The 21,720-nt window shown below is 44.5% G+C and overlaps 1 protein-coding gene across 3 annotated transcripts in view; it reads left to right on the top strand.

Moving 5' to 3' along the window:
* Positions 1–15,604, top strand: part of arhgef12b (Rho guanine nucleotide exchange factor (GEF) 12b) — a 129,021-nt gene extending 113,417 nt beyond the window's left edge. For all 3 annotated transcript variants that reach the window (XM_045224129.1, XM_045224127.1, XM_045224128.1), the window contains 9 exons: positions 179–346; positions 1,094–1,181; positions 8,381–8,458; positions 8,624–8,718; positions 8,839–9,147; positions 9,330–9,656; positions 10,138–10,337; positions 11,440–11,512; positions 13,556–15,604. In XM_045224129.1, coding sequence (XP_045080064.1) covers positions 179–346; positions 1,094–1,181; positions 8,381–8,458; positions 8,624–8,718; positions 8,839–9,147; positions 9,330–9,656; positions 10,138–10,337; positions 11,440–11,512; positions 13,556–13,566 — 1,349 coding nt within the window. In that variant the 3' untranslated portion in view covers positions 13,567–15,604. The remainder of the gene's footprint in view (positions 1–178; positions 347–1,093; positions 1,182–8,380; positions 8,459–8,623; positions 8,719–8,838; positions 9,148–9,329; positions 9,657–10,137; positions 10,338–11,439; positions 11,513–13,555) is intronic.
* Positions 15,605–21,720: the final 6,116 nt, after the last annotated feature.

Raw genomic sequence — 21,720 nt, 5'->3', positions numbered from 1 at the left:
TATACCAAACGCCAGGACTGAGAGATACAAAACGTTCCCCGTACCATACCAGTTAATCAACAACATTTGAGTCATGTTGTCATGAATTTCACTTGTTTATCCATGTATTTCAGTGTCTATGACTGCCATTTGGCTATCAAAAAAAAGTATTAACTTGAACTTCCTCCTGTGCCCTCAGAGCTGTACACGTTGCTCCTGGAGGATATCCTGGTGCTGCTGCAGAAGCAGGATGAGCGGTTGGTCCTCAAGTGCCACAGCAAGAACTTGGCGGGCACCGCTGACACCAAGCACATCTTCAGCCCCATCATCAAGCTCAACACCGTGCTGGTGCGCTCGGTGGCCACCGGTGTGTCCATTCAATTCAGTTCAGTTCTAACAATAACAAAGCGTTCTCCCTCACCCGTTTCAGTAAAACGCTGAGGGATGGGGCTTGAGAAATGTAACCACCCTCAAATTCATAGACAGAGCTATGGATGACAATCAACATTATAGTTTTAACCACAGACTTATATTTTGGGTTCTGATGGGGTACGACAGCTGAACTAAGCTCATGAGGCATTTATAAGTTATATTCTTCAAGAATCAATAGGTACATTAATCTATAAGTCAAAACATTTATGTAACAACTGCTTATTTCCCCTTTAAGGGGGTTATTTATTGTGAAATGTTTTAAAAAATTCAGATCGAAATAGTTTTTGCTCTATATGTTCCGTTTCCATCTGTGACGTTCTGAATGTTGCGTCCCACTGAAAAGGCTCCTGGAGTCATATCCGATCAAATTGCTTCAAGCAACATATCTGTGGTAGCCTGGTCCCAGATCTGTTTGTGCAGTCTTGCCAACCACCATGTTTGGCATGACAGTGACCATTGGCGTAAGCTTGGTGGAACCTGCCTGATCTTGCAATAGCTCACATTCTGTTTTACTGATGTGACAAGGCTACATTAGAGTTGGCTATACAGCACAAACGGATCTGGGACCAGGCTATATCTAGTGGGCTTTGGAGAGGAAAGACAACATAGGAAAGACAACATAGAAGACTGTCAATATAATATACTGTATGTTCTAATGATATTCTATCTCTTCCCCTGACAGACAACAAGTCCTTCTTTGTGCTGTCTATGTCCGACAACGGAGCCCAGATCTACGAGCTGATGGCCCAGACCGTGTCCGAGCAAAGAATGTAAGTCTGTCCATTTTCATCCTAAAGTCACTTTATTCAAGCGTCCCATTCAGTTTGTTACCTGGCTGGAACTAGGATTGCAAAATTCTGGACACTTTCCGAAAGTTCCCAGGTTTTCCAGAAATCCCAGGTGAAGGATTCCAGGGGGGACTAAGCAGGGACGGAATCCTCCAACCAAGATATCTGAAAAATCTGGATTTGCTTGGTCCCTCCAAACTAAGTTGCGCTCAAAGAGATACAGGTTTTCCAGAGGGCACACACTTAATGTGTTGTGAAATCGGGTGTGAATGTATTGTAATGTTTTTAAAATTGTATAACTGCCTTAATTTTGCTGGACCCCAGGAAGAGTAGCTGCTGCCTTGGCAAGCCTAAATAAGTTCAGGAGTAAAAATGTGCTTGACAAATCACATAAGTTGCATGGACTCATTCTGTGTTTAATAATAGTGGTGAACATGATTTGAATGACTACCTCATCTCTGCACCCCACACATACAATGATCTGTAAGGTCCCTCAATCGACTAGTGAATTTCAAGCAAAGATTCAAGCACAAAAGCCAGCGATGTTTTTCAATGCCTTGCAAAGAAGGGCACCTGTCTTGTCGTTGTTGGTGATCTGGCCTACCACTGTTGTGTCATCGGCAAACTTAATGATGGTGTTGGAGTTGTGCCTGGCCATGCAGTCATGAGTGAACAGGGAGTACAGGAGGGGACTGAGCACGCACCCCTGAGGGGCCCCCGTGTTGAGGATCAGCGTGGCGGATGTGTTGTTACCTACCCTTACCACCTGGGGGGCAGCCCGTCAGGAAGTCCAGGATCCAGTTGCAGAGGGAGGTGTTTAGTCCCAGGGTCCTTAGCTTAGTGATGAGCTTTGAGGGCACTATGGTGTTGAACGCTGAGCTGTAGACAATGAATAGCATTCTCACATAGGTGTTCCTTTTGTCCAGGTGTGAAAGGGCAGTGTGGAGCGCAATAGAGATTGCATCATCAGTGGATCTGTTGGGGCGATATGCAAATTGGAGTGGGTCTAGGGTTTCTGGGATAATGGTGTTGATGTGAGCCATGACCAGCCTTTCAAAGCACTTCATGGCTACAGACGTGAGTGCTACGGGTCGGTAGTCATTCAGGCAGGTTACCTTAGGGTTCTTGGGCACAGGGACTATGGTGGTCTGCTTGAAACATGTTGGACATTACAGACTCAGACAGGGAGAGGTTGAAAATGTCAGTGAAGACACTTGCCAGTTGGTCAGCGCATGCTCGAAGTACACGTCCTGGTAATCCGTCTGGCCCTGCGGCCTTGTGAATGTTGACCTGTTTAAAGGTCTTACTCACATCGGCTACGGAGAGCGTTATCACACAGTCATCCGGAACAGCTGATGCTCTCATGCATGTTTCAGTGTTGCGTGCCTCGAAGTGAGCATAGAAGTGATTTAGCTCATCTGGTAGGCTCGTGTCACTGGGCAGCTTGCGGCTGTGCTTCCCTTTGTAGTCTGTAATAGTTTGCAAGCCCTGCCACATCCGACGAGCATTGGAGCCGGTGTAGTATGATTTGATCTTAGTCCTGTATTGACGCTTTGCCTGTTTGATGGTTCGTCGGCGGGCATAGCGGAATTTCTTATAAGCTTCCGGGTTAGAGTCCCGCTCCTTGAAAGCGGCAGCTCTACCCTTTAGCTCAGTGCGGATGTTGCCTGTAATCCATAGCTTCTGGTTGGGGTATGTACGTACAGTCACTGTGGGGACGACTTCATCGATGCGCTTATTGATGAAGCCGGTGACTGATGTGGTGTACTCCTCAATGCCATCGGAAGAGTCCCAGAACATATTCCAGTCTGTGCTAGCAAAACAGTCCTGTAGCTTAGCATCTGCTTCATCTGACCACTTTTTTATTGACCGAGTCACTGGTGCGTCCTGCTTTAGTTTTTGCTTGTAAGCAGGAATCAGGAGGATAGAATTATGGTCAGATTTTCCAAATGGTGGGCGAGGGAGATCTTTGTACGCGTTTCTGTGTGTGGAGTAACCTATTCCCCTGAAGGAGACTGAAAATATTTGGCAAGGGTCCTCAGATCCTCAAAAGGTTCTACAGCTGCACCATCGAGAGCATCCTGACTGGTTGCATCACTGCCTGGTATGGCAACTGCTCGGCCTCGGACCGCAAGGCACTACAGAGGGTAGTGCGTAAGGCCCAGTACATCACTGGGGCCAAGCTTCCTGCCATCCAGGACCTCTATACCAGGCGGTGTCAGAAGAATGCCCTAAAAATTGGCAAAGACTGTTCTCTCTGCACGGTACCAGAGCGCCAAGTCTAGGTCCAAGAGGCTTCTAAACAGCTTCTACCCCCAACCCATAAGACTCCTGAACTTCTAATCAAATGGCTACCCAGACTATTTGAATTGCCCCCCCTTTTATGCTGCTGCTACTCTGTTTATTATCTATGCATAGTCATTTTAATAACTCTACCTACAGTGAGGGAAAAAAGTATTTGATCCCCTGCTGATTTTGTACGTTTGCCCACTGACAAAGACATGATCAGTCTATAATTTTAATGGTAGGTTTATTTGAACAGTGAGAGACAGAATAACAACAAAAACATCCAGAAAAACGCATGTCAAAAATGTTATAAATTGATTTGCATTTTAATGAGGGAAATAAGTATTTTACCCCCTCTCAATCAGAAAGATTTCTGGCACCCAGGTGTATTTTATACAGGAAACGAGCTGAGATTAGGAGCACACTCTTAAAGGGAGTGCTCCTAATCTCAATTTGTTACCTGTATAAAAGACACCTGTCCACAGAAGCAATCAATCAATCAGATTCCAAACTCTCCACCATGGCCAAGACCAAAGAGCTCTCCAAGGATGACAGGGACAAGATTGTAGACCTACACAAGGCTGGAATGGGCTACAAGACCATCACCAAGTAGATTGGTGAGAAGGTGACAACAGTTGGTGCGATTATTCGCAAATGGAAGAAACACAAAAGAACTGTCAATCTCCCTTGGCCTGGGGCGCCATACAAGATCTCACCTCGTGGAGTTGCAATGATCATGAGAACGGTGAGGAATCAGCCCAGAACTACACGGGAGGTTCTTGTCAATGATCTCAAGGCAGCTGGGACCATAGTCACCAAGAAAACAATTGGTAATACACTACGCCGTGAAGGACTGAAATCCTGCAGCGCCCACAAGGTCCCCCTGCTCAAGAAAGCACATATACAGGCCCGTCTGAAGTTTGCCAATGAACATCTGAATGATTCAGAGGAGAACTGGGTAAAAGTGTTGTGGTCTGATGAGACCAAAATCGAGCTCTTTGGCATCAACTCAACGTGTTTGGAGGAGGAGGAATGCTGCCTATGACCCCAAGAACACCATCCCCACCGTCAAACATGGAGGTGGAAACATTATGCTTTGGGGGTGTTTTTCTGCTAAGGGGACAGGACAACTTCACCGCATCAAAGGGACGATGGACGGGGCCATGTACCGTCAAATCTTGGGTGACAACCTCCTTCCCTCAACCAGGGCATTGAAAATGGGTCGTGGATGGGTATTCCAGCATGACAATGACCCAAAACACACGGCCAAGGCAACAAAGGAGTGGCTCAAGAAGAAGCACATTAAGGTCCTGGAGTGGCCTAGCCAGTCTCCAGACCTTAATCCCATAGAAAATCTGTGGAGGGAGGTGAAGGTTTGAGTTGCCAAACGTCAGCCTCGAAACCTTAATGACTTGGAGAAGATCTGCAAAGAGGAGTGGGACAAAATCCCTCCTGAGATGTATGCAAACCTGGTGGCCAACTACAAGAAACGTCTGACCTCTGTGATTGCCAACAAGGGTTTTGCCACCAAGTACTAAGTCATGTTTTGCAGAGGGGTCAAATACTTATTTCCCTCATTAAAATGCAAATCAATTTATAACATTTTTTACATGCGTTTTTCTGGATTTTGTTGTTGTTATTCTGTCTCTCACTGTTCAAATAAACCTACCATTCAAATTATAGACTGATCATGTCTTTGTCAGTGGGCAAATCCCAATTACCTCGACTAACCAGTGCCCCCGCACATTCACTCTGTTATTTTTACTGCTGCTCTTTAATTATTTGTTACTTTTATTCTGTATTATTTTATATTGTATTTATTTGTGATTTTTTGGGGTATTCTTTCTTAAAACTACATTGTTGGTTAAGGGCTTGAAAGTAAGCATATCACTGTAAGGGTTACAGCTGTTGTATTCGGCGCATGTGACAAATACAATTTGATTTGATTTGACCTATTTGTAGAGGCTTAGTATCCCTTTGAGCATGGTGAAGTTATTAATTACACTTTGTATGGTGTATCAATACACCCAGTCACTACAAAGATACAGGCGTCCATCCTAACTCAGTTGCCGGAGAGGAAGAAAACTGCTCAGGGATTTCACTGTGAGGCCAATGGTGATTTTTAACAGTTTGAGTTTAATGGTTGTGATATGAGAAAACTGAGGATGGATCAACACCATTGTAGTTACTCTACAATACTAACCTAAATGAAAGAGTGAAAATAATGAAGCCTGTACAGAATAACAAATATTCCAAAACATGCATCCTGTTTGCAACAAAGCACTTAAGTAATACTGCAAAACATGTGGCAAAGAAATTAACTTTTTGTCCTGAATACAAAGCGTTATGTTTGGGAATACAGCTAAGCACAGGCAACATACACTGGGAGACAAATCAGCAGGACAATAACCTAAAACACAAAGCCAAATCTACACCGGCGTTGCTTACCAAGACGACATTGAATGTTCCTGAGTGTCCTAGTTACAGTTTTGACTTAAATTGGCTTGGAAAAATTTGAAAATAGCTTTCTAGCAATGATCAACAACCAACTTGACAGAGCTTGAATCATATTTAAAAGAATGGGCAAATATTGTACCATCCAGGTGTGCAAAGCTCTTAGATACCCAAAATGACTCACTGCTGTAATCGCTGCCAAAGGTGTTTCTAACCTGTATTGTCTCAGGGTGGTGAATACTTACCTAATCAAGTGTGGCAGACCAGGGGGTTTGATCAAGACGTTTACACAGATCAGACACAAGTGTGATACCTCAGTTTCAAGGGTGTTTATTTAAAACAATAAAGAAAAAGAAAAGAAACCGGTCTCCTCCAGGAGACTTTTACATTTTAGTCATTTAGCAGACGCTCTTATCCAGAGCGACTTCCAATTAGTGAGTGCATACATTTTTCATACTGGCCCTCCGTGGGAAACGAACCCACAATCCTTGCATTGCAAGCGCCATGCTCTACCAACTGAGCTATAGGAGGGCCAATACCTCTTCCGGGTTACCGCCTTCTGGGCTCCGGGGAATGCTGTCTCCTCTTGGGTAGAACACCGAGCCCCTCGGTTCTATTAGACTGTGAGGACATCTGTCTGGTAACAACCTCTCACTAGGTCCAAAAACCCTCCCATGTGCTGCCCTGCTGGCAGCTTTATGGGCCCTGTACGGCTGGTGAGCAATCAGCCCCAATTAGTCCTGGCCAGAGGACCCGTTGAGACCTGGCACGTCCAGCAGAGGGAGCCACCGCCGTGTGATGTAGACTCCGTCTGTCACCAGGCCTCGACGAGTCTCCCCCTGGTGGCTTGTCCGCGGTACGCCACACACCCCCTTAGCCCTGTCGGGGAGGGGGCGGTCGTCATCCGCATTCCAATGCTTTGCCCCTGACCTGTGCACAACAGAAAAAGAGAAGCATTGAAGGGACAAGAACCACCTGGTGTCTCGATCGTTCGGGCCCTTTCCCCTGGCCATCCAGACCAGGGGAGCATGGTCTGTGACCAGGGTGAAGTGGGTGCCCAACAGGTAATCCTTAAGAGTGTCTAGCGCCCACTTCACCGCTATACACTCTTTCTCTACAATCGAGTACTTATTTTCTCGGGGTATCAAACTCCCCATCGTGTACCTGGGACAGGACTGCCCCCGTGTCACAGGCATCCATCTGCACCAGCATCGGTACCTGGAAATCGGGTGTCACGAGACCGAACTGGAGGACCCGGTATTGGTATATGCTGTCCGGTGTCGAGAATGCAGTCTTCTCCCGGGAGGAGGCTGTCATTGGTACCTGCCAATATCCCTTGGTCAGGTCCAGGGTGCTGATGTCCCAGGCCTTTCCCAACCGGTCGATGAGCTCGTCCACCCTCGGCATGGGGTAGGCGTCGAACAAACTAATGTCGTTCACCCCCCAGTAGGCTGCGGGGTCTCCTCCCGTAGAGAAGTTCAAAAGGGGGAAACCCAGTGGAGGCCTGGGGCACTTGTCGGAATGAGAACATTAGGTGGGGTAGTAGCTGGTCCCAGTTCTTCCCGTCCCGCTCGATTACCTTCCACAGCATTTGTTTGAGCGTTTTATTGAACCGTTCGACGAGCCCATCCATCTGCGGGTGAAAGACGGAGGTCCGGATCTGCTTTATCTGTAGGAGACCACACAAATATATCATTAGTCGGGACATGAACTTGGTACCTTGGTCGGTCAGGATCTCGTTCGGGATGCCCACCCGGCTGAAGAGGTGGAACAGCTCCCGGGCGATTCCCTTGGAGACTGCCGCCAGTAGGGGAATGGCTTCGGGATATCGGGTGGCATAATCTACTATTACCAGGGGGGCCCACTATATGGCAATGCGTTCAAACGGCACTCCGATGATCGGTAGGGGAACCAGCGAGTTCCGGAAGTGTGCTTTTGGGGGCGGTGATTTGACACTCCGGGCAGCTGCGGCAATAGTCTTCCACGGCCCGCCTCATCCCGGTCCGTCCCCGCTCTCGTCGGTCGACACTCCCCCGGCTGTCTCTCCGCGGGTCTGAAGTCCTTTAGCTCGGCTGACTGTCGGATTGGGGAGTACGGTGGTGGGGTCGCCCTTCCGTCCCCTCCGACGACTCCCCCTGGTGGCTTGTCCGCGGTACGCCACACACACCCTTAGCCCTGTCGGGGAGGGGGCGGTCATCATCCACGAGATATATTCATGTTTTTTCATACATTTTTAATAAATGTTAGAGTACTTTGTGTAGATCGTTGGCCAAAAATGACAATTAAATCCATTTTAATCCCGCTTTGAAACATAACAAAATGTGGAAAAGTCAAGGGGTGTGAACTTTCTGAAGGCACTGTAGATGGCGCACTTGCCAGAAATAAGGGATGGGCTCTATCTCTGTTTGCTCTGTTTCTCATTAACTTCTCCCATCCACTAGGTGGCAGTGTCTGATAACGCAGAGCGCAGAAACCATGAAGACGGAAACGCACAACATCATACCTTTACCACAGACCGAGTGAGTTCACTGGCCTTTTTGGCTTTATCTTATATGTACTTTTATATACTCTGCTTTCTAATGGAAAAAGGCTCCCGTTTCACATCGCCCTAGTTTATAATTTACGTTTGTGTGTGTGTGTGTGTGTGTGTGTGTGCATGCATGCGTTTGGCATGTGTGTTGCAGTGCGGAGCGAGACGCAGTGGAGATTATCAGCACGGGGGTGCCCAAACTGAGCAAAGACCCTGAGCGCACCTCCATGGGATGTACCGAGTCCCCAGGTATCAATAACTAGACACTTAATAAATGATTTCAACCTTCAACCCTATGAAAAGTAATGTGAGTTTGACTATGCTTCCAGCAGCTGTAACAACTTCATTACACGTGTCTGTGTCCCCTAGAAAAAGACGTCACTTCCTCGCCGGGTCTGCAACCCATGCCCACATCGACCAACCCATTTGACGGCGTCAAATCAGACGACGAGGAAGAAGAGGACTCGCCACTGCCAGACAGAAGAGAAGAACAAGAAGAGGAGGAGGAAGTGGAGGAGGTAGACGAGGAGGAAATTGAAGCGTTTCTGGATGGAGAGCTAGCAGACAGACTGCCCTTCCTCCAGGAGAGGTCACGCCAGGGCATTGCCATCGACGACCAGGAGCCCGATGACACCTTCGGCATGCCCCCCTCCAGAGCCGAGGAGGCCCTAAGAACCTGTGAGTTCATTGCCTTAGCCTTAGACCAATATGTCACATACAGTGATAGAATGACACATTGAATGGCACACTCAAAATGTTTTGCAACAGAAACCAAAAATGAGTGTTTCTTCTTAGCCTAATGAACATGACCCTGTAGAAGCTCTATAACCACCCTGTCTCTCTCTCTCTCCTTATCCCAGTGGCAGCCCTGAGGCAGGTCCTTCTCAACCACATGACGAGCAGAGCGGAGGGCAGCAATAAGGACAAAGAGAAGGGGAAGGAGAAAGAGAAGGAGCAGAGGAAGGGCCGGGCCCCTGGGGGCCGCCTGCTGAGGACCACGTCCCTGAGGGGCCCCGAGGACAATAACAGCAGTACCTCGGCCCCAAGGAGCGCAGCAGCACCCTCTACTGGCTCCTCTGAAAACGGCGCCTCGGAGAGAACCGAGGCAGGGAGGGAGGAGGGGACCCCGGGGTCCATGGAACTCCGGTCTGGGGACACAGGTTTCTTTGAGACTTCCGAGGACTATGGTGAGCCAACTGGGACATTCAAGGCAGAAAACCTAAGGGGTGAATCCCCTTCCGCTTAAGAAGAATTTCACTTAGTCATGCATCGATGTCAATAGGGACCAAGTTCTAATTCTACTGAAGTGGAAGTTAGGATATCCTATAGCTTTTTTTTGTGCTTTTATAGCATTTTGTTCCTATAGCTGATGTTTTATAATAAATTATCATAATACATGTTTGCGGTTCCTCCTTTTTAATTATGAAAGTTAAAGTACTCAGGTGGGCATAACTTACCCATTTTTCTCTCTCTCTCTCTCGCTCTCTCTCTCTCTCTCTCTCTCTTTCTTTCTTTCTTTCTTTCTTTCTTTCTTTCTTTCTTTCTTTCTTTCTTTCTTTCTTTCTTTCTTTCTTTCTTTCTTTCTTTCTTTCTTTCTTTCTTTCTTTCTTTCTTTCTTTCTTTCTTTCTTTCTTTCTTTCTTTCTTTCCTACCCCCCCTCCCCCCCAGGCAGTTACATGGTCCTGGAGGGCTACGGGGCCTCGGGGGAGAGCAGCACGGATGGTGGGGGCGGGGCCCAATGGGGCCCGGACATCGACCTGAAGAAGCTGCTCTCCTCATCCTCGCAGACAGGTGGTGCCGGCCCCAACCTCAGCCGCCAGATCATGACCCACCTCCGCCTGCTCCAGGCCAACCTGCAGCATCTAAAGGTACACCATCAACCTCCTTCACCCCCCTTTAAGTAACATGAAGTTTCAGACCTGGGTTCAAATACTATTTGAAATAATTTAAAGGGATACCTCTGGATATTGGCAATGATGCCCTTTATCTACTTCCCCAGAGTTAGATTAACTTGTGGATACCGTTTTTATATCTCTGTGTCCAGTATGAAGGAAGTTAGAGGTAGTTTCACGAGCCAATGCTAATCAGCCTTAGCACAATAACATTCAAACAGCACGCAGAGACATAAAAATGGTATCCACGAGTTCATCTGCCTCTGGGGAAGTAGTTAAATGGCCTCATTGCCAAAATCCCAAAGTATCCCTTTAAAATAATTTACTTGCTTGATTGAGTTTGCCTGACTTGGACCGATTAGAATAGTCCCAAAATGGCAAACCACACCCATTTAGCACTTCAGGCAGGCTAGAGTAAGCGCTTAAAGGTGCACTATGCAGAAATCGCTCCACCATTTCCTGGTTCCTAAAATTCTAATAGTTAGCCTAATTTCAGTTTATGTGACAAAACAAGCAAGTATAGTGTAGAGAATAATTGTACCATCTAAACCGTTGTGAAATATTGTATTTTCAGCTGTTTGAACCTAGTGTACAAAACTGAAAGTAAAAGACGCAAAAACGAAACTTAAGAATGGGAAGCATAGAAATAGCACACAAAGAACAGATCTACTGCTTCTTAGACTTGCTTTCAATGAGAATTACAGATCTATAACTCATATTTCTATTGGAATTTAGTCAGGTCGCCCAAAAAGTGACATATAGGTCAGACCTGGCTTCAAATGCTAAGGTCAGTTTTGTGTTCTTAGCTGATCTTTGATGTGTGCCTCAGGGCATCTTCGGCCCAGAACTCACGCTTTGAGTGAAATGTATGAAAAGCGCTTTATAGGTAAAGTTATTAAATGTCTATCATTCAGTCTCTCACGCGGCATGATCCAGACATCTGTTTGTCAATCTGCCTGTTTGCCCATACTATTATATTTTTCTATTCATCCATCCATCCACCCATACACTAATTTTATCCATCTGTATGTTCATCTGTTCTACCAGAGCTAAGTTTCTGTCAACAATCTGCTTTCAGGAAGTGGAGACCAAGTATAATGAACTGCGCCAAAGGCTGACTGAAACAACTGCTGACACAGAGGAGAACAAAGGTACTGTGAATTCTTGATACTGCATCCCATATGATACCCTATACCCTATATAGTGGACTACTTTTGACCAGGGCCCATAGAGCTCTCAAAAGTAGTGTAATTTATGGGAAAGAGGGTGTCATTTGGGACGCACCCTGATACTTTACTGATCATGAACAGATACAACAGTAGTTCGCATGCACAGCATGCTTGAAAGGGCTTTAGAGTACATGAGCGTACAGTGAGGGAAAAAAGTATTTGATCCCCTGCTGATTTTGTACGTTTACCCACTGACAAAGACATGATCAGTCTATAATTTTAATGGTAGGTTTATTTCAACAGTGAGAGACAGAATAACAACAAAAACATCCAGAAAAACGCATGTAAAAAATGTTATAAATTGATTTGCATTTTAATGAGGGAAATAAGTATTTGACCCCTCTGCAAAACATGACTTAGTACTTGGTGGCAAAACCCTTGTTGGCAATCACAGAGGTCAGACGTTTCTTGTAGTTGGCCACCAGGTTTGCACACATCTCAGGAGGGATTTTGTCCCACTCCTCTTTGCAGATCTTCTCCAAGTCATTAAGGTTTCGAGCCTGACGTTTGGCAACTCGAACCTTCAGCTCCCTCCACTGATTTTCTATGGGATTAAGGTCTGGAGACTGGCTAAGCCACTCCAGGACCTTAATGTGCTCCTTCTGGAGCCACTCCTTTGTTGCCTTGGCCGTGTGTTTTGGGTCATTGTCATGCTGGAATACCCATCCACGACCCATTTTCAATGCCCTGGCTGAGGGAAGGAGGTTCTCACCCAAGATTTGACGGTACATGGCCCCGTCCATCGTTCCTTTGATGCTGTGAAGTTGTCCTGTCCCCTTAGCAGAAAAACACCCCCAAACCATAATGTTTCCACCTCCATGTTTGACGGTGGGGATGGTGTTCTTGGGGTCATAGGCAGCATTCCTCCTCCTCCAAACACGGCGAGTTGAGTTGATGCCAAAGAGCTCGATTTTGGTCTCATCTGACCACAACACTTTCACCCAGTTCTCCTCTGAATCATTCAGATGTTCATTGGCAAACTTCAGACGGGCCTGTATATGTGCTTTCTTGAGCAGGGGGACCTTGCGGGCGCTGCAGGATTTCAGTCCTTCACGGCGTAGTGTGTTACCAATTGTTTTCTTGGTGACTATGGTCCCAGCTGCCTTGAGATCATTGACAAGATCCTCCCGTGTAGTTCTGGGCTGATTCCTCACCGTTCTCATGATCATTGCAACTCCACGAGGTGAGATCTTGCATGGAGCCCCAGGTCGAGGAAGATTGACAGTTTCATTTGTGTTTTTTCCATTTGCGAATAATCGCACAAACTGTTGTCACCTTCTCACCAAGCTGCTTGGCAATGGTCTTGTAGCCCATTCCAGCCTTGTGTAGGTCTACAATCTTGTCCCTGACATCCTTGGAGAGCTCTTTGGTCTTGGCCATGGTGGAGAGTTTGGAATCTGATTGATTGATTGCTTCTGTGGACAGGTGTCTTTTATACAGGTAACAAACTGAGATTAGGAGCACTCCCTTTAAGAGTGTGCTCCTAATCTCAGCTCGTTACCTGTATAAAAGACACCTGGGAGCCAGAAATCTTTCTGATTGAGAGGGGGTCAAATACTTATTTCCCTCATTAAAATGCAAATCAATTGATAACATTTTTGACATGCGTTTTTCTGGATATTTTTGTTGTTATTCTGTCTCTCACTGTTCAAATAAACCTACCATTAAAATTATAGACTGATAATTTCTTTGTCAGTGGGCAAACGTACAAAATCAGCAGGGGATCAAATACTTTTTTCCCTCACTGTAGATATATCTTGTGCTCCACCGATACATAGTTATTTCTGCAAGCATTGAAGTTTGAGTAAACCGTACACACGGGACAACAAACAGAATACGTATCACAACTTCAAACCAGATTTGTTGTTAGTTATCATAAGTATACGTTTTGTGGTCAGATATCAAAGGGCAAAATCGAAATAGGTGTTCATTATTTCTCTCTTTGTTGTCTCTCTCGCACTCCAGATAAGAGTTAGTGATGACAGAGCCCCTTCCCCTCCACCACAAGAGGACAAAGGAGTGACACGGCGGGGGACACCTGGTCACCTCTTCCTTCCTCTGGAGGCCCACCACCTCAGCCCCCCACCCCTCTCATACTGCTGTGGCCCACAGTGGAGACTGGAATGATCAGGGGACCCCCGCAGGCCCCCTCCCCCCCCCAGACACACATGGCAATCAGGGAAAAGAACGTCACAACTCTCACACAGCGTTCTCACAAGGACCATTCCACCCCAAAACCCCCCACTTTGGAAATTAAGACAAGTGCTGCTCAGAGTGTACCGACTACAACCAACATCAGGATATTACTAGATAGGGATTGAAGTTATTTTTCAACCCCTGCATCTTTTTTCTCCTCCTGTGAATAAGAGTGTAATCTTCCCATTGCTCACGTGCATTCGGAACGCACCACTTTCAGTGTATCCAGCGGGGGGTCAGAAACACAACTGTACGTGATGCTATAGTCCAATTTAAAGCACTGCTGTGTTGTGGTTAATGGTTTGGACCTGGAGGATCACCATAGCAAAGGCATAGCAAAGTGAGAAGTGTGCAGAAGATGCGGGGTGGAGAGGGTGGTCAATATACATACCTCTTCAGTTGGAATCATTCCATGATTGATCAAATTCAGCTAGAACAAAAAAATGTCAAGTTTAATCAATGTTTTTACACAACTTCCAAATGTAATACTATGTTAAGTTAACCCCCCATCATGCCTACAACACTAAAAGCCTTGTAGATTTGGATTAGGTATCTTAAGACGTCCTGAAGTAATTATTTAATCACTTAGGGGTGAATCCTATTGTAACTTCCACTTAAGTCAAATGTTCCCTTAAGTTAGGATTCTCCCTTTAAGAGGTCCTCAAGTGATTTAGTGGATCTCAAGAAAAAGGACTAGATCGGTCTGCTAGATTGGTCCACTTTGCTAACCTGCATCATTAGCATGAAGCCTTGGTCTTGTTCACAGCAGATGGTGAAAGGATAAATAGACAATAATGAACTCCATTTTCTCTAGAGATATTTCAGTGATATGCTGTCAGTGGTGAGGTGATAAAAATATACCGGTAAGAGCTACATGGTGTGGCTGTATCTCCTCTGGCTTGCGTTGTGACACGTGGTGTGATATAGTAAATTACAAGAGGACAGTCTGTCATTCCAGTTATTGACTTTCCCCTGAAGTAATGTAGTATTCATCCATTCCTAATTGATAGGGACCTTCCTGGATGGGGGAACAATCACCCCCAGCTCTGTACCCAGTTTCTGTATACCTTCCATTTTTCTGTTTTTGGAACTCCAAACTCTACGTTACTGTACATCGTCCTTTGTGTACAAGCTACTGAGGAAGTCTTAACTCATAAATAAGCTTCTGGGGTGAGAGCACAGGACCTGTGTAATTTTATGGTTGGATTGAGAAAAGACTGGCACAACAAATATATTACTTTTACCAGCCGGAAGACTTGGCTTGGATTCTTGGATGAAAAAAAAGAAAGAAGAAATAGCTGAAAAGAACGCTTATTTTTTTTAAGGACTTCTATGGACTATTTTAAATGTTTAAAAAAAACGTAACAGTTATGAACAACACTGCATCTCTTAAAATAAGAGCAATCTTCACCTTTTTTTTCTCTCTCTCCTGCTTTCTACATCATACAGTCATGTATTACTTTGACAGAAACTACTAAAATGAGGAGAGAATAAGACTGCAAGGTATCCCTAAAATATAAAATGTCATCTGTATTTTTATTATTTTTGTCTAGACGTTATATTTTTATTATATTATTATGAGCACTATTATTATGGTCTCTGGCTCTGTTGAAAACGTAAATAGTTATTTTAGATGAGAGATTTAAATTTGACTGATCTATTGTTTAAAATGAAAGGAAATATTGCAAAATGTGTCTTCATTTTATTTCAGTTAATCTTCCTGGGTAGAGGGAGGGAAATATGAGTTGGGAATATCGGCCAAAACTACACAACTTAAAATGTTCAAATATCATTAAAGAAGCTTGCTGGAAACACTGATGATGGTGGAGCATTATTCTCTGTGATTGGATGTGAAAATACTGTAGCATATTTTGGGATATCTTCTTGTTACGAATGTTTATGTTTCATTTTATGGGCATTGCAATGAGACAACATATATTTTGCCTAAATACTTGGTAAAGACACTTAAAGGGGAAGTTCAGTATTTATTTTGGGACTTTTTCCCCCTTTTTCTCCCCAATTGGTAGTTACAATTGGACTCGGGAGAGGCGAAGGTCTAGAGCCATGTGTCCTCTGAAACACGACCCCGCCAAGCCGTACTGCTTCTTGACACACTACTCGCATAACCCAGAAGCCAGCCGCACCAATGTGTCGGCTGATCGAAGTCAGCATGAATGCGCCCGGCCACCACAAGGAGTCGCTAGAGCATGATGGGACAAGGACATCCCAGCCGGCCAAACCCTCCCCTAACCCAGACGACGCTGGGCCAATTGTGCGCCGCCTCATGGGTCTCCCGGTCACGGCCGGCTGCGACACAGCCCAGGATCGAACCCGGATCTATAGTGCCTTAGACCGCTGCTAGCTAAGCAACAACTGTAGCAATGTATTTGAGAGACAGCAAGTGCTCATTGTGCAAATGTATTGATGTTTTCAATAAACATTGGAAACGAAATATAGCTTTTATGTTGTCAACAATCTAATCCAGCTCTGTCTGTTTTGCCCCATAGTTGTGCACTCTCTAAACAACCAACCTGTCTATTGTTCAAGGTGTGCCAGGGTTCCTTACTTTCTTCAGATATGATCACAAAAATATCACAAAAATGCTGTACTTTTGATCTGAATTAATAGCTTCTTGACACACTACTCGCATAACCCAGAAGCCAGCCGCACCAATGTGTCGGCTGATCGAAGTCACAAGTGTGTATTAGCAAGGGAGTCTCAATTAGCCACTTTGAAACTGATATAGTCTTACCAAGTATATTCTGACCAATTTCTGATCAAGAAAATTCTGAATTCGTTGAGCTCTTTTTCTAGAATACCCAGCCAGAAGAGGACTGGACACCCCTCTGAAGCTGTTTCCTCTCTAGGTTTCTTCAAGGTTCCTGCCTTTCTAGGGAGATTTTCCTAGCCACTGTGCTTCTACATCTGCATTGCTTGCTCTTTGGGATTTTAAGATGGGTATCTGTATGGTATGGTCAAGGTTGTTTTTTGAACAGTCAGGCATGGACATGTCGGCCATGATTTGACCTGTAATCTTTCTGTCATACAGAAGATAGTGTCAAAATTGAAGGAAAACCAAGAGAAGTAAAGCACTGGTGCAGGTAAGAGTTGAACCCTGTCCACTTTAGAATTTATGTTGGCGATGCGCTTGTACAGTAGAGTTTAGCCATAGAGATGTATAGGGGACCCAAAAGCCTGTTTTAGCATGGACAGCACCATTGAGGACTTTCACCATTTTGCACAAGTCAACTGGGTGAGACTTTCTATGAGTTGAGGAAGGTTCACATAATTCCATCCAGGTCATGAGGAAGGATCAGCCACTGAATTATACTTGTGAGCAAACATTCCATAACTGCAGGTGGCAGTAAATCACCAACCTTGGCTTTATACCTGTTCAAACAATACAATTCAGGTGGCAGTATGTACCCTTTCAGTTTGTTTACCAAGTCATAGAAGTAGTAGAATAAAAATGGACTACTTCAAATTAGAGATGACCTCAATGGCACTGCCCGTCCGCTCATGGACACCATAATGAGACAGATGCAACGTTGCAATCTTTATACATCTATGAGTTTACTATAGACATTAATCATTGTGTAAATGGTTGAAAATAAAAATAATAACATCACATACACAGTTGTGAGGAGGACGGACTCAAGCCGCAGTGCAGTGCTCCTGGATGGAGGAGTGGCTTACCAAGAATTGGAAGGAGTGGTTTACCAAGAAGTGGCTTACCAAGAACATGGGGAATATTGGCCTTGAGTGGCTAAAATGTACAGTTCTGACTTGAAAATGTATGGAAAGACTTGAAAGTGTCTGTCTAACAATGATCCCCAAACAACACGAAAGAGTTTGAGGAATTTTGTCAAGAATAATGGTCAAATATTGACCATTATAAGACATTCTAATAAGTATCGGGTCAGGGGGTGAATACTTATCTAAACAACTGATTTCAATCTTAATTCTAATTCATTTCTAAAAAATAAAATCTAAATTTGGTCAGGTCAGAGATTCGAACACAGGCCTTCAGTTGGTGGTGGTGGAAGGTTGTTGAAAGACTGTTGCTCCAAAACAGCAAGTGAGAGACAAGGGGTGAGTTGACAAACTCCCCTAGATTTATGCCCTTTGGTCGAAAGAAAGGGAAGTCATTATTGCACGAGTTAGCCAATAGGTTAATCAGCAAGTGTGGTGGTATTGCCTTTGTGTGCCATGATCATAGGCTGAAGTTAAAGGAAGATTCCACCCAAAAACTATCTTTTGGTATTTGTTTCATTAGTCCATTGTTGACATAGTCCCAAAATGTTTTGCTTGTCAGCAATCAAGTTTTCAAGACATGTATCTTTCAAAATACAGAAATCATCCCTGTATGATGTAGTTTGCATCCTATGATGCAAAACGCAGTATCATATGATGCAAAATGCTTCATTGATTGCTGACTTGATTGCTGACAGCAAAACATTTTGGGACTATGTCAACAAGGACTGCCGCTGACAGGATGTTATTTGTTTGTCACACCATTCTCGGGAAACCCTAGACACTGTCGTGCGTGAAAAAGCCCAGGAGGGCGGCCATTTCTGAGATACTAGATCCATCCGGCATGCCTGGCACCGACGATCATACCACGCTCAAAGTTGCTTAGGTCACTGGTTTGGCCCCTTCTAACGTTCATTTGAACAGTAACGGAATGCCTCGATGCCTGTCTGCTTGCTTTATATAGCACGCCACGGCCACTTGACTCACTGTCTAAAGGAGCGATGCATTTTTGTGAACGGGATGGTGTAGATACCTGCTATGCTGATGAGGTAACTTTAGACACTAACATATAAAAACCTGCTCTGCTGAAGGGATAACATCATAAACACTACAGTATGGATGCATGCTATGCTGTGAGATGAAGCAATGTGAATTATATTGTGCTTACTAGATTAATTTAAAAGTGACAAGCCATTCAGACCATCCTTCCGGATTGAACCTTCGTAAACTACATTTCAATCGAGTACAGGCTTAACTGAATGACAGAATGCAATATAGAATTGTATTGAATAGTTTGGGGTATGGCTTCGTCTCTGAGGAATACTCCTTGGAGCCAGATGCTGATGACAGGTTGCTCTATACTGGGCAGCTGGCATCAAATCCCCCCAAAATAAATAAGTTACTCACCAAGGAGAAGGGACACAGCGGAGCAATGGTTGAATCTAAAGATTGAAGACAATGATAAGATACAGTGGATTGCGAAGGTATTCACCCACCTTGCCATTTTTCCTATTTTGTTGCCTTACAACCTGGAATTTAAATGGTTATTTGGGGGTTTGTATCATTTGATTTACACAACATGCCTACCACTTTGAAGATGCAAAATATTTTTTGGGTGTGAAACAAACAATACTTTGTAGAACCACCTTTTGCAGCAATTACAGCTGCAAGTCTCTTGGGGTATGTCTCTATAAGCTTGGCACATCTCGCCACTGGGATTTCTGCCCATTCTTCAAGGCAAAACTGCTCCAGCTCCTTCAAGTTGGATGGGTTCCGCTGGTGTACAACAATCTTTAAGTCATACCCACAGCATGATGGCATGCACTAGGTTCAACGCTCAGTTAGCATTCCATGTCAATCATACCTATCGCATTACGGCATGCGTGGCTGGGTCCCCACAGCATGATGCTGCCACCACCATGCTTCACTGTGGGGAATGGTGTTCTCGGGGTGATGAGAGGTGTTGGGTTTGCGCCAGACATATAGTTTTCCTTGATGGCCAAAAAGCTCAATTTTAGTCTCATCTGACCAGAGTACCTTCTTCCGTATGTTTGGGGAGTCTCCCACATGCCTTTTGGCGAAAACAAAACGTGTTTTCTTTTTTTTTTCTTTATGCAATGGCTTTTTTTCTGGCTACTCTTCTGTAAAGCCCAGCTCTGTGGAGTGTACAGCTTAAAGTGGTCCTATGGACAGATACTCCAATCTCCGCTGTGGAGCTTTGCAGCTCCTTCAGGGTTATCTTTGGTCTCTTTGTTGCCTCTCTGATTAATGCCCTCCATGCCTGGTCCATGAGTTTTGGTGGGTGGCCCTCTCTTGGCAGGTTTGTTGTGGTGCCATATTCTTTCCATTTTTAAAATAATGGATTTAATAGTGCTCCGTGGGATGTTCAAAGTTTCTGATATTTTTTTATAACCCAACCCTGATCTGTACTATGGTAATATTTTATGTATCATTAAGGCAAATGTTAGGAAATGTCAAAAGTAAAATATAGTAAACATGATTGACATTCTATAATTCAGATGTATGTTTAAATAAGTAATATAGCCAATACAGTGTGTAACCATGCCTTAATGTATGTATGTGTATTGTTTTTGAGAAAGGGTCTGCCACCAATATAATGAGATAAGAGGAAGAGGTCATATGGAAAAGCGCCCATGGCCTTTTGGAGTAAGCCACATGTGACATCTGGATGTTGAAAGATAAGGGTAGAGTGGCACTAAAAGATGTTAATCATTTATCTTAAGGGGAGTAGCTTTGTATGCTATGTAAACATGACTGTGTATTTGTGTGTGTATAAAATAGATTTCTGAGCCAGAGAGAGACAGTTGCTCCATGGAGCAAGCTTGGCTTTATTATGCAATAAAGTCTAATTCTTGGATTCACAAGCTCCAGTTTCTTGAGAGATATTTTTGAGTTGACTACAGTTGAGTCAAATATTTCTACGACAGTACTTCTCCACAACTTTGTCCCTGACCTGTTTGGAGAGCTCCTTGGTCTTCATGGTGCCGCTTGCTTGGTGGTGCCCCTTCCTTAGTGGTGTTGCAGACTCTGGGTTCTTTCAGAACAGGTGTATATATACTGAGATCATGTGACAGATCATGTGACACTTAGATTGCACACAGGTGGACTTTATTTAACTAATTATGTGACTTCTGAAGGTAATTGGTTGCACCAGATCTTATTTAGGGGCTTCATAGCAAAGGGGGTGAATACATATGCACGCACCAGTTTTCCGTTATTAATTTTTTCAAGTTTTTTTCATTTCACTTCACCAATTTTGACTATTTTGTGTATGTCCATTACATGAAATCAAAATAAAAGTCCATTTAAATTACAGGTTGTAATGCAACAAAATAGGAAAAACGCCAAGGTCCGCTGGTCCGCTGAGCGCAGGATTAGTTTAAAGTGTTTTGTTGAAATGTACACGTCTACGTGTACGTTTACCCAGCCACGCATGCCGTAATGCGATAGGTATGATTGACATGGAATGCTAACTGAGCGTTGAACCTAGTGCATGCCAAAATGTGGGAAGTTATGGGCACCTGCCAAGAGTCCCGGCCCAATGCTGACCTTGCAAGGCACTGTACAGTATAAAAGAGATGTATGCGAAGAATAGAACAAAAGTGCAATCATGCTGTAATGGAAAGTATCATATGGAATGTTTATGAATGCAAGGTCCGCTGAGCGCAGGATTAGTTTAAAGTGTTTGGTTGAAATGTACACGTCTACGTGTACGTTTACCCAGCCACGCATGCCGTAATGCGATAGGTATGATTGACATGGAATGCTAACTGAGCGTTGAACCTAGTGCATGCCAAAATGTGGGAAGTTATGGGCACCTGCCAAGAGTCCCGGCCCAATGCTGACCTCCAGAGTGCCTCGCATTGTTATGCTGATGTGTTTAGATGAAATGCTACATATGCTTGTACGTAGAACTAAACCATGAATGCTGTAATGCGATTTGTAAGATATGAGACATTTCCTTTGCTTCGAACCCAGTCATGCATGCGGTAATACAGGGATGCGGACACAAGCCAAAAGAGTGTCTGACCCAATCCCGGGTATAATAATGAATGACTGCCACCGCTATATACATGAGGGTAATTGGACACTCGCCAACTACGTTAGCTATGGTAAAGGAACCATTGCTGAGAGGATGGCAAATAGATTGCGCCTAACCT

Source organism: Coregonus clupeaformis, chromosome 13 (genome assembly GCF_020615455.1).
Source record: "Coregonus clupeaformis isolate EN_2021a chromosome 13, ASM2061545v1, whole genome shotgun sequence".
Lineage (NCBI taxonomy): Eukaryota > Metazoa > Chordata > Actinopteri > Salmoniformes > Salmonidae > Coregonus > Coregonus clupeaformis.
Note: the sequence above shows the minus strand (reverse complement) of the source record. Positions and strands in the feature narration are given on the sequence as shown.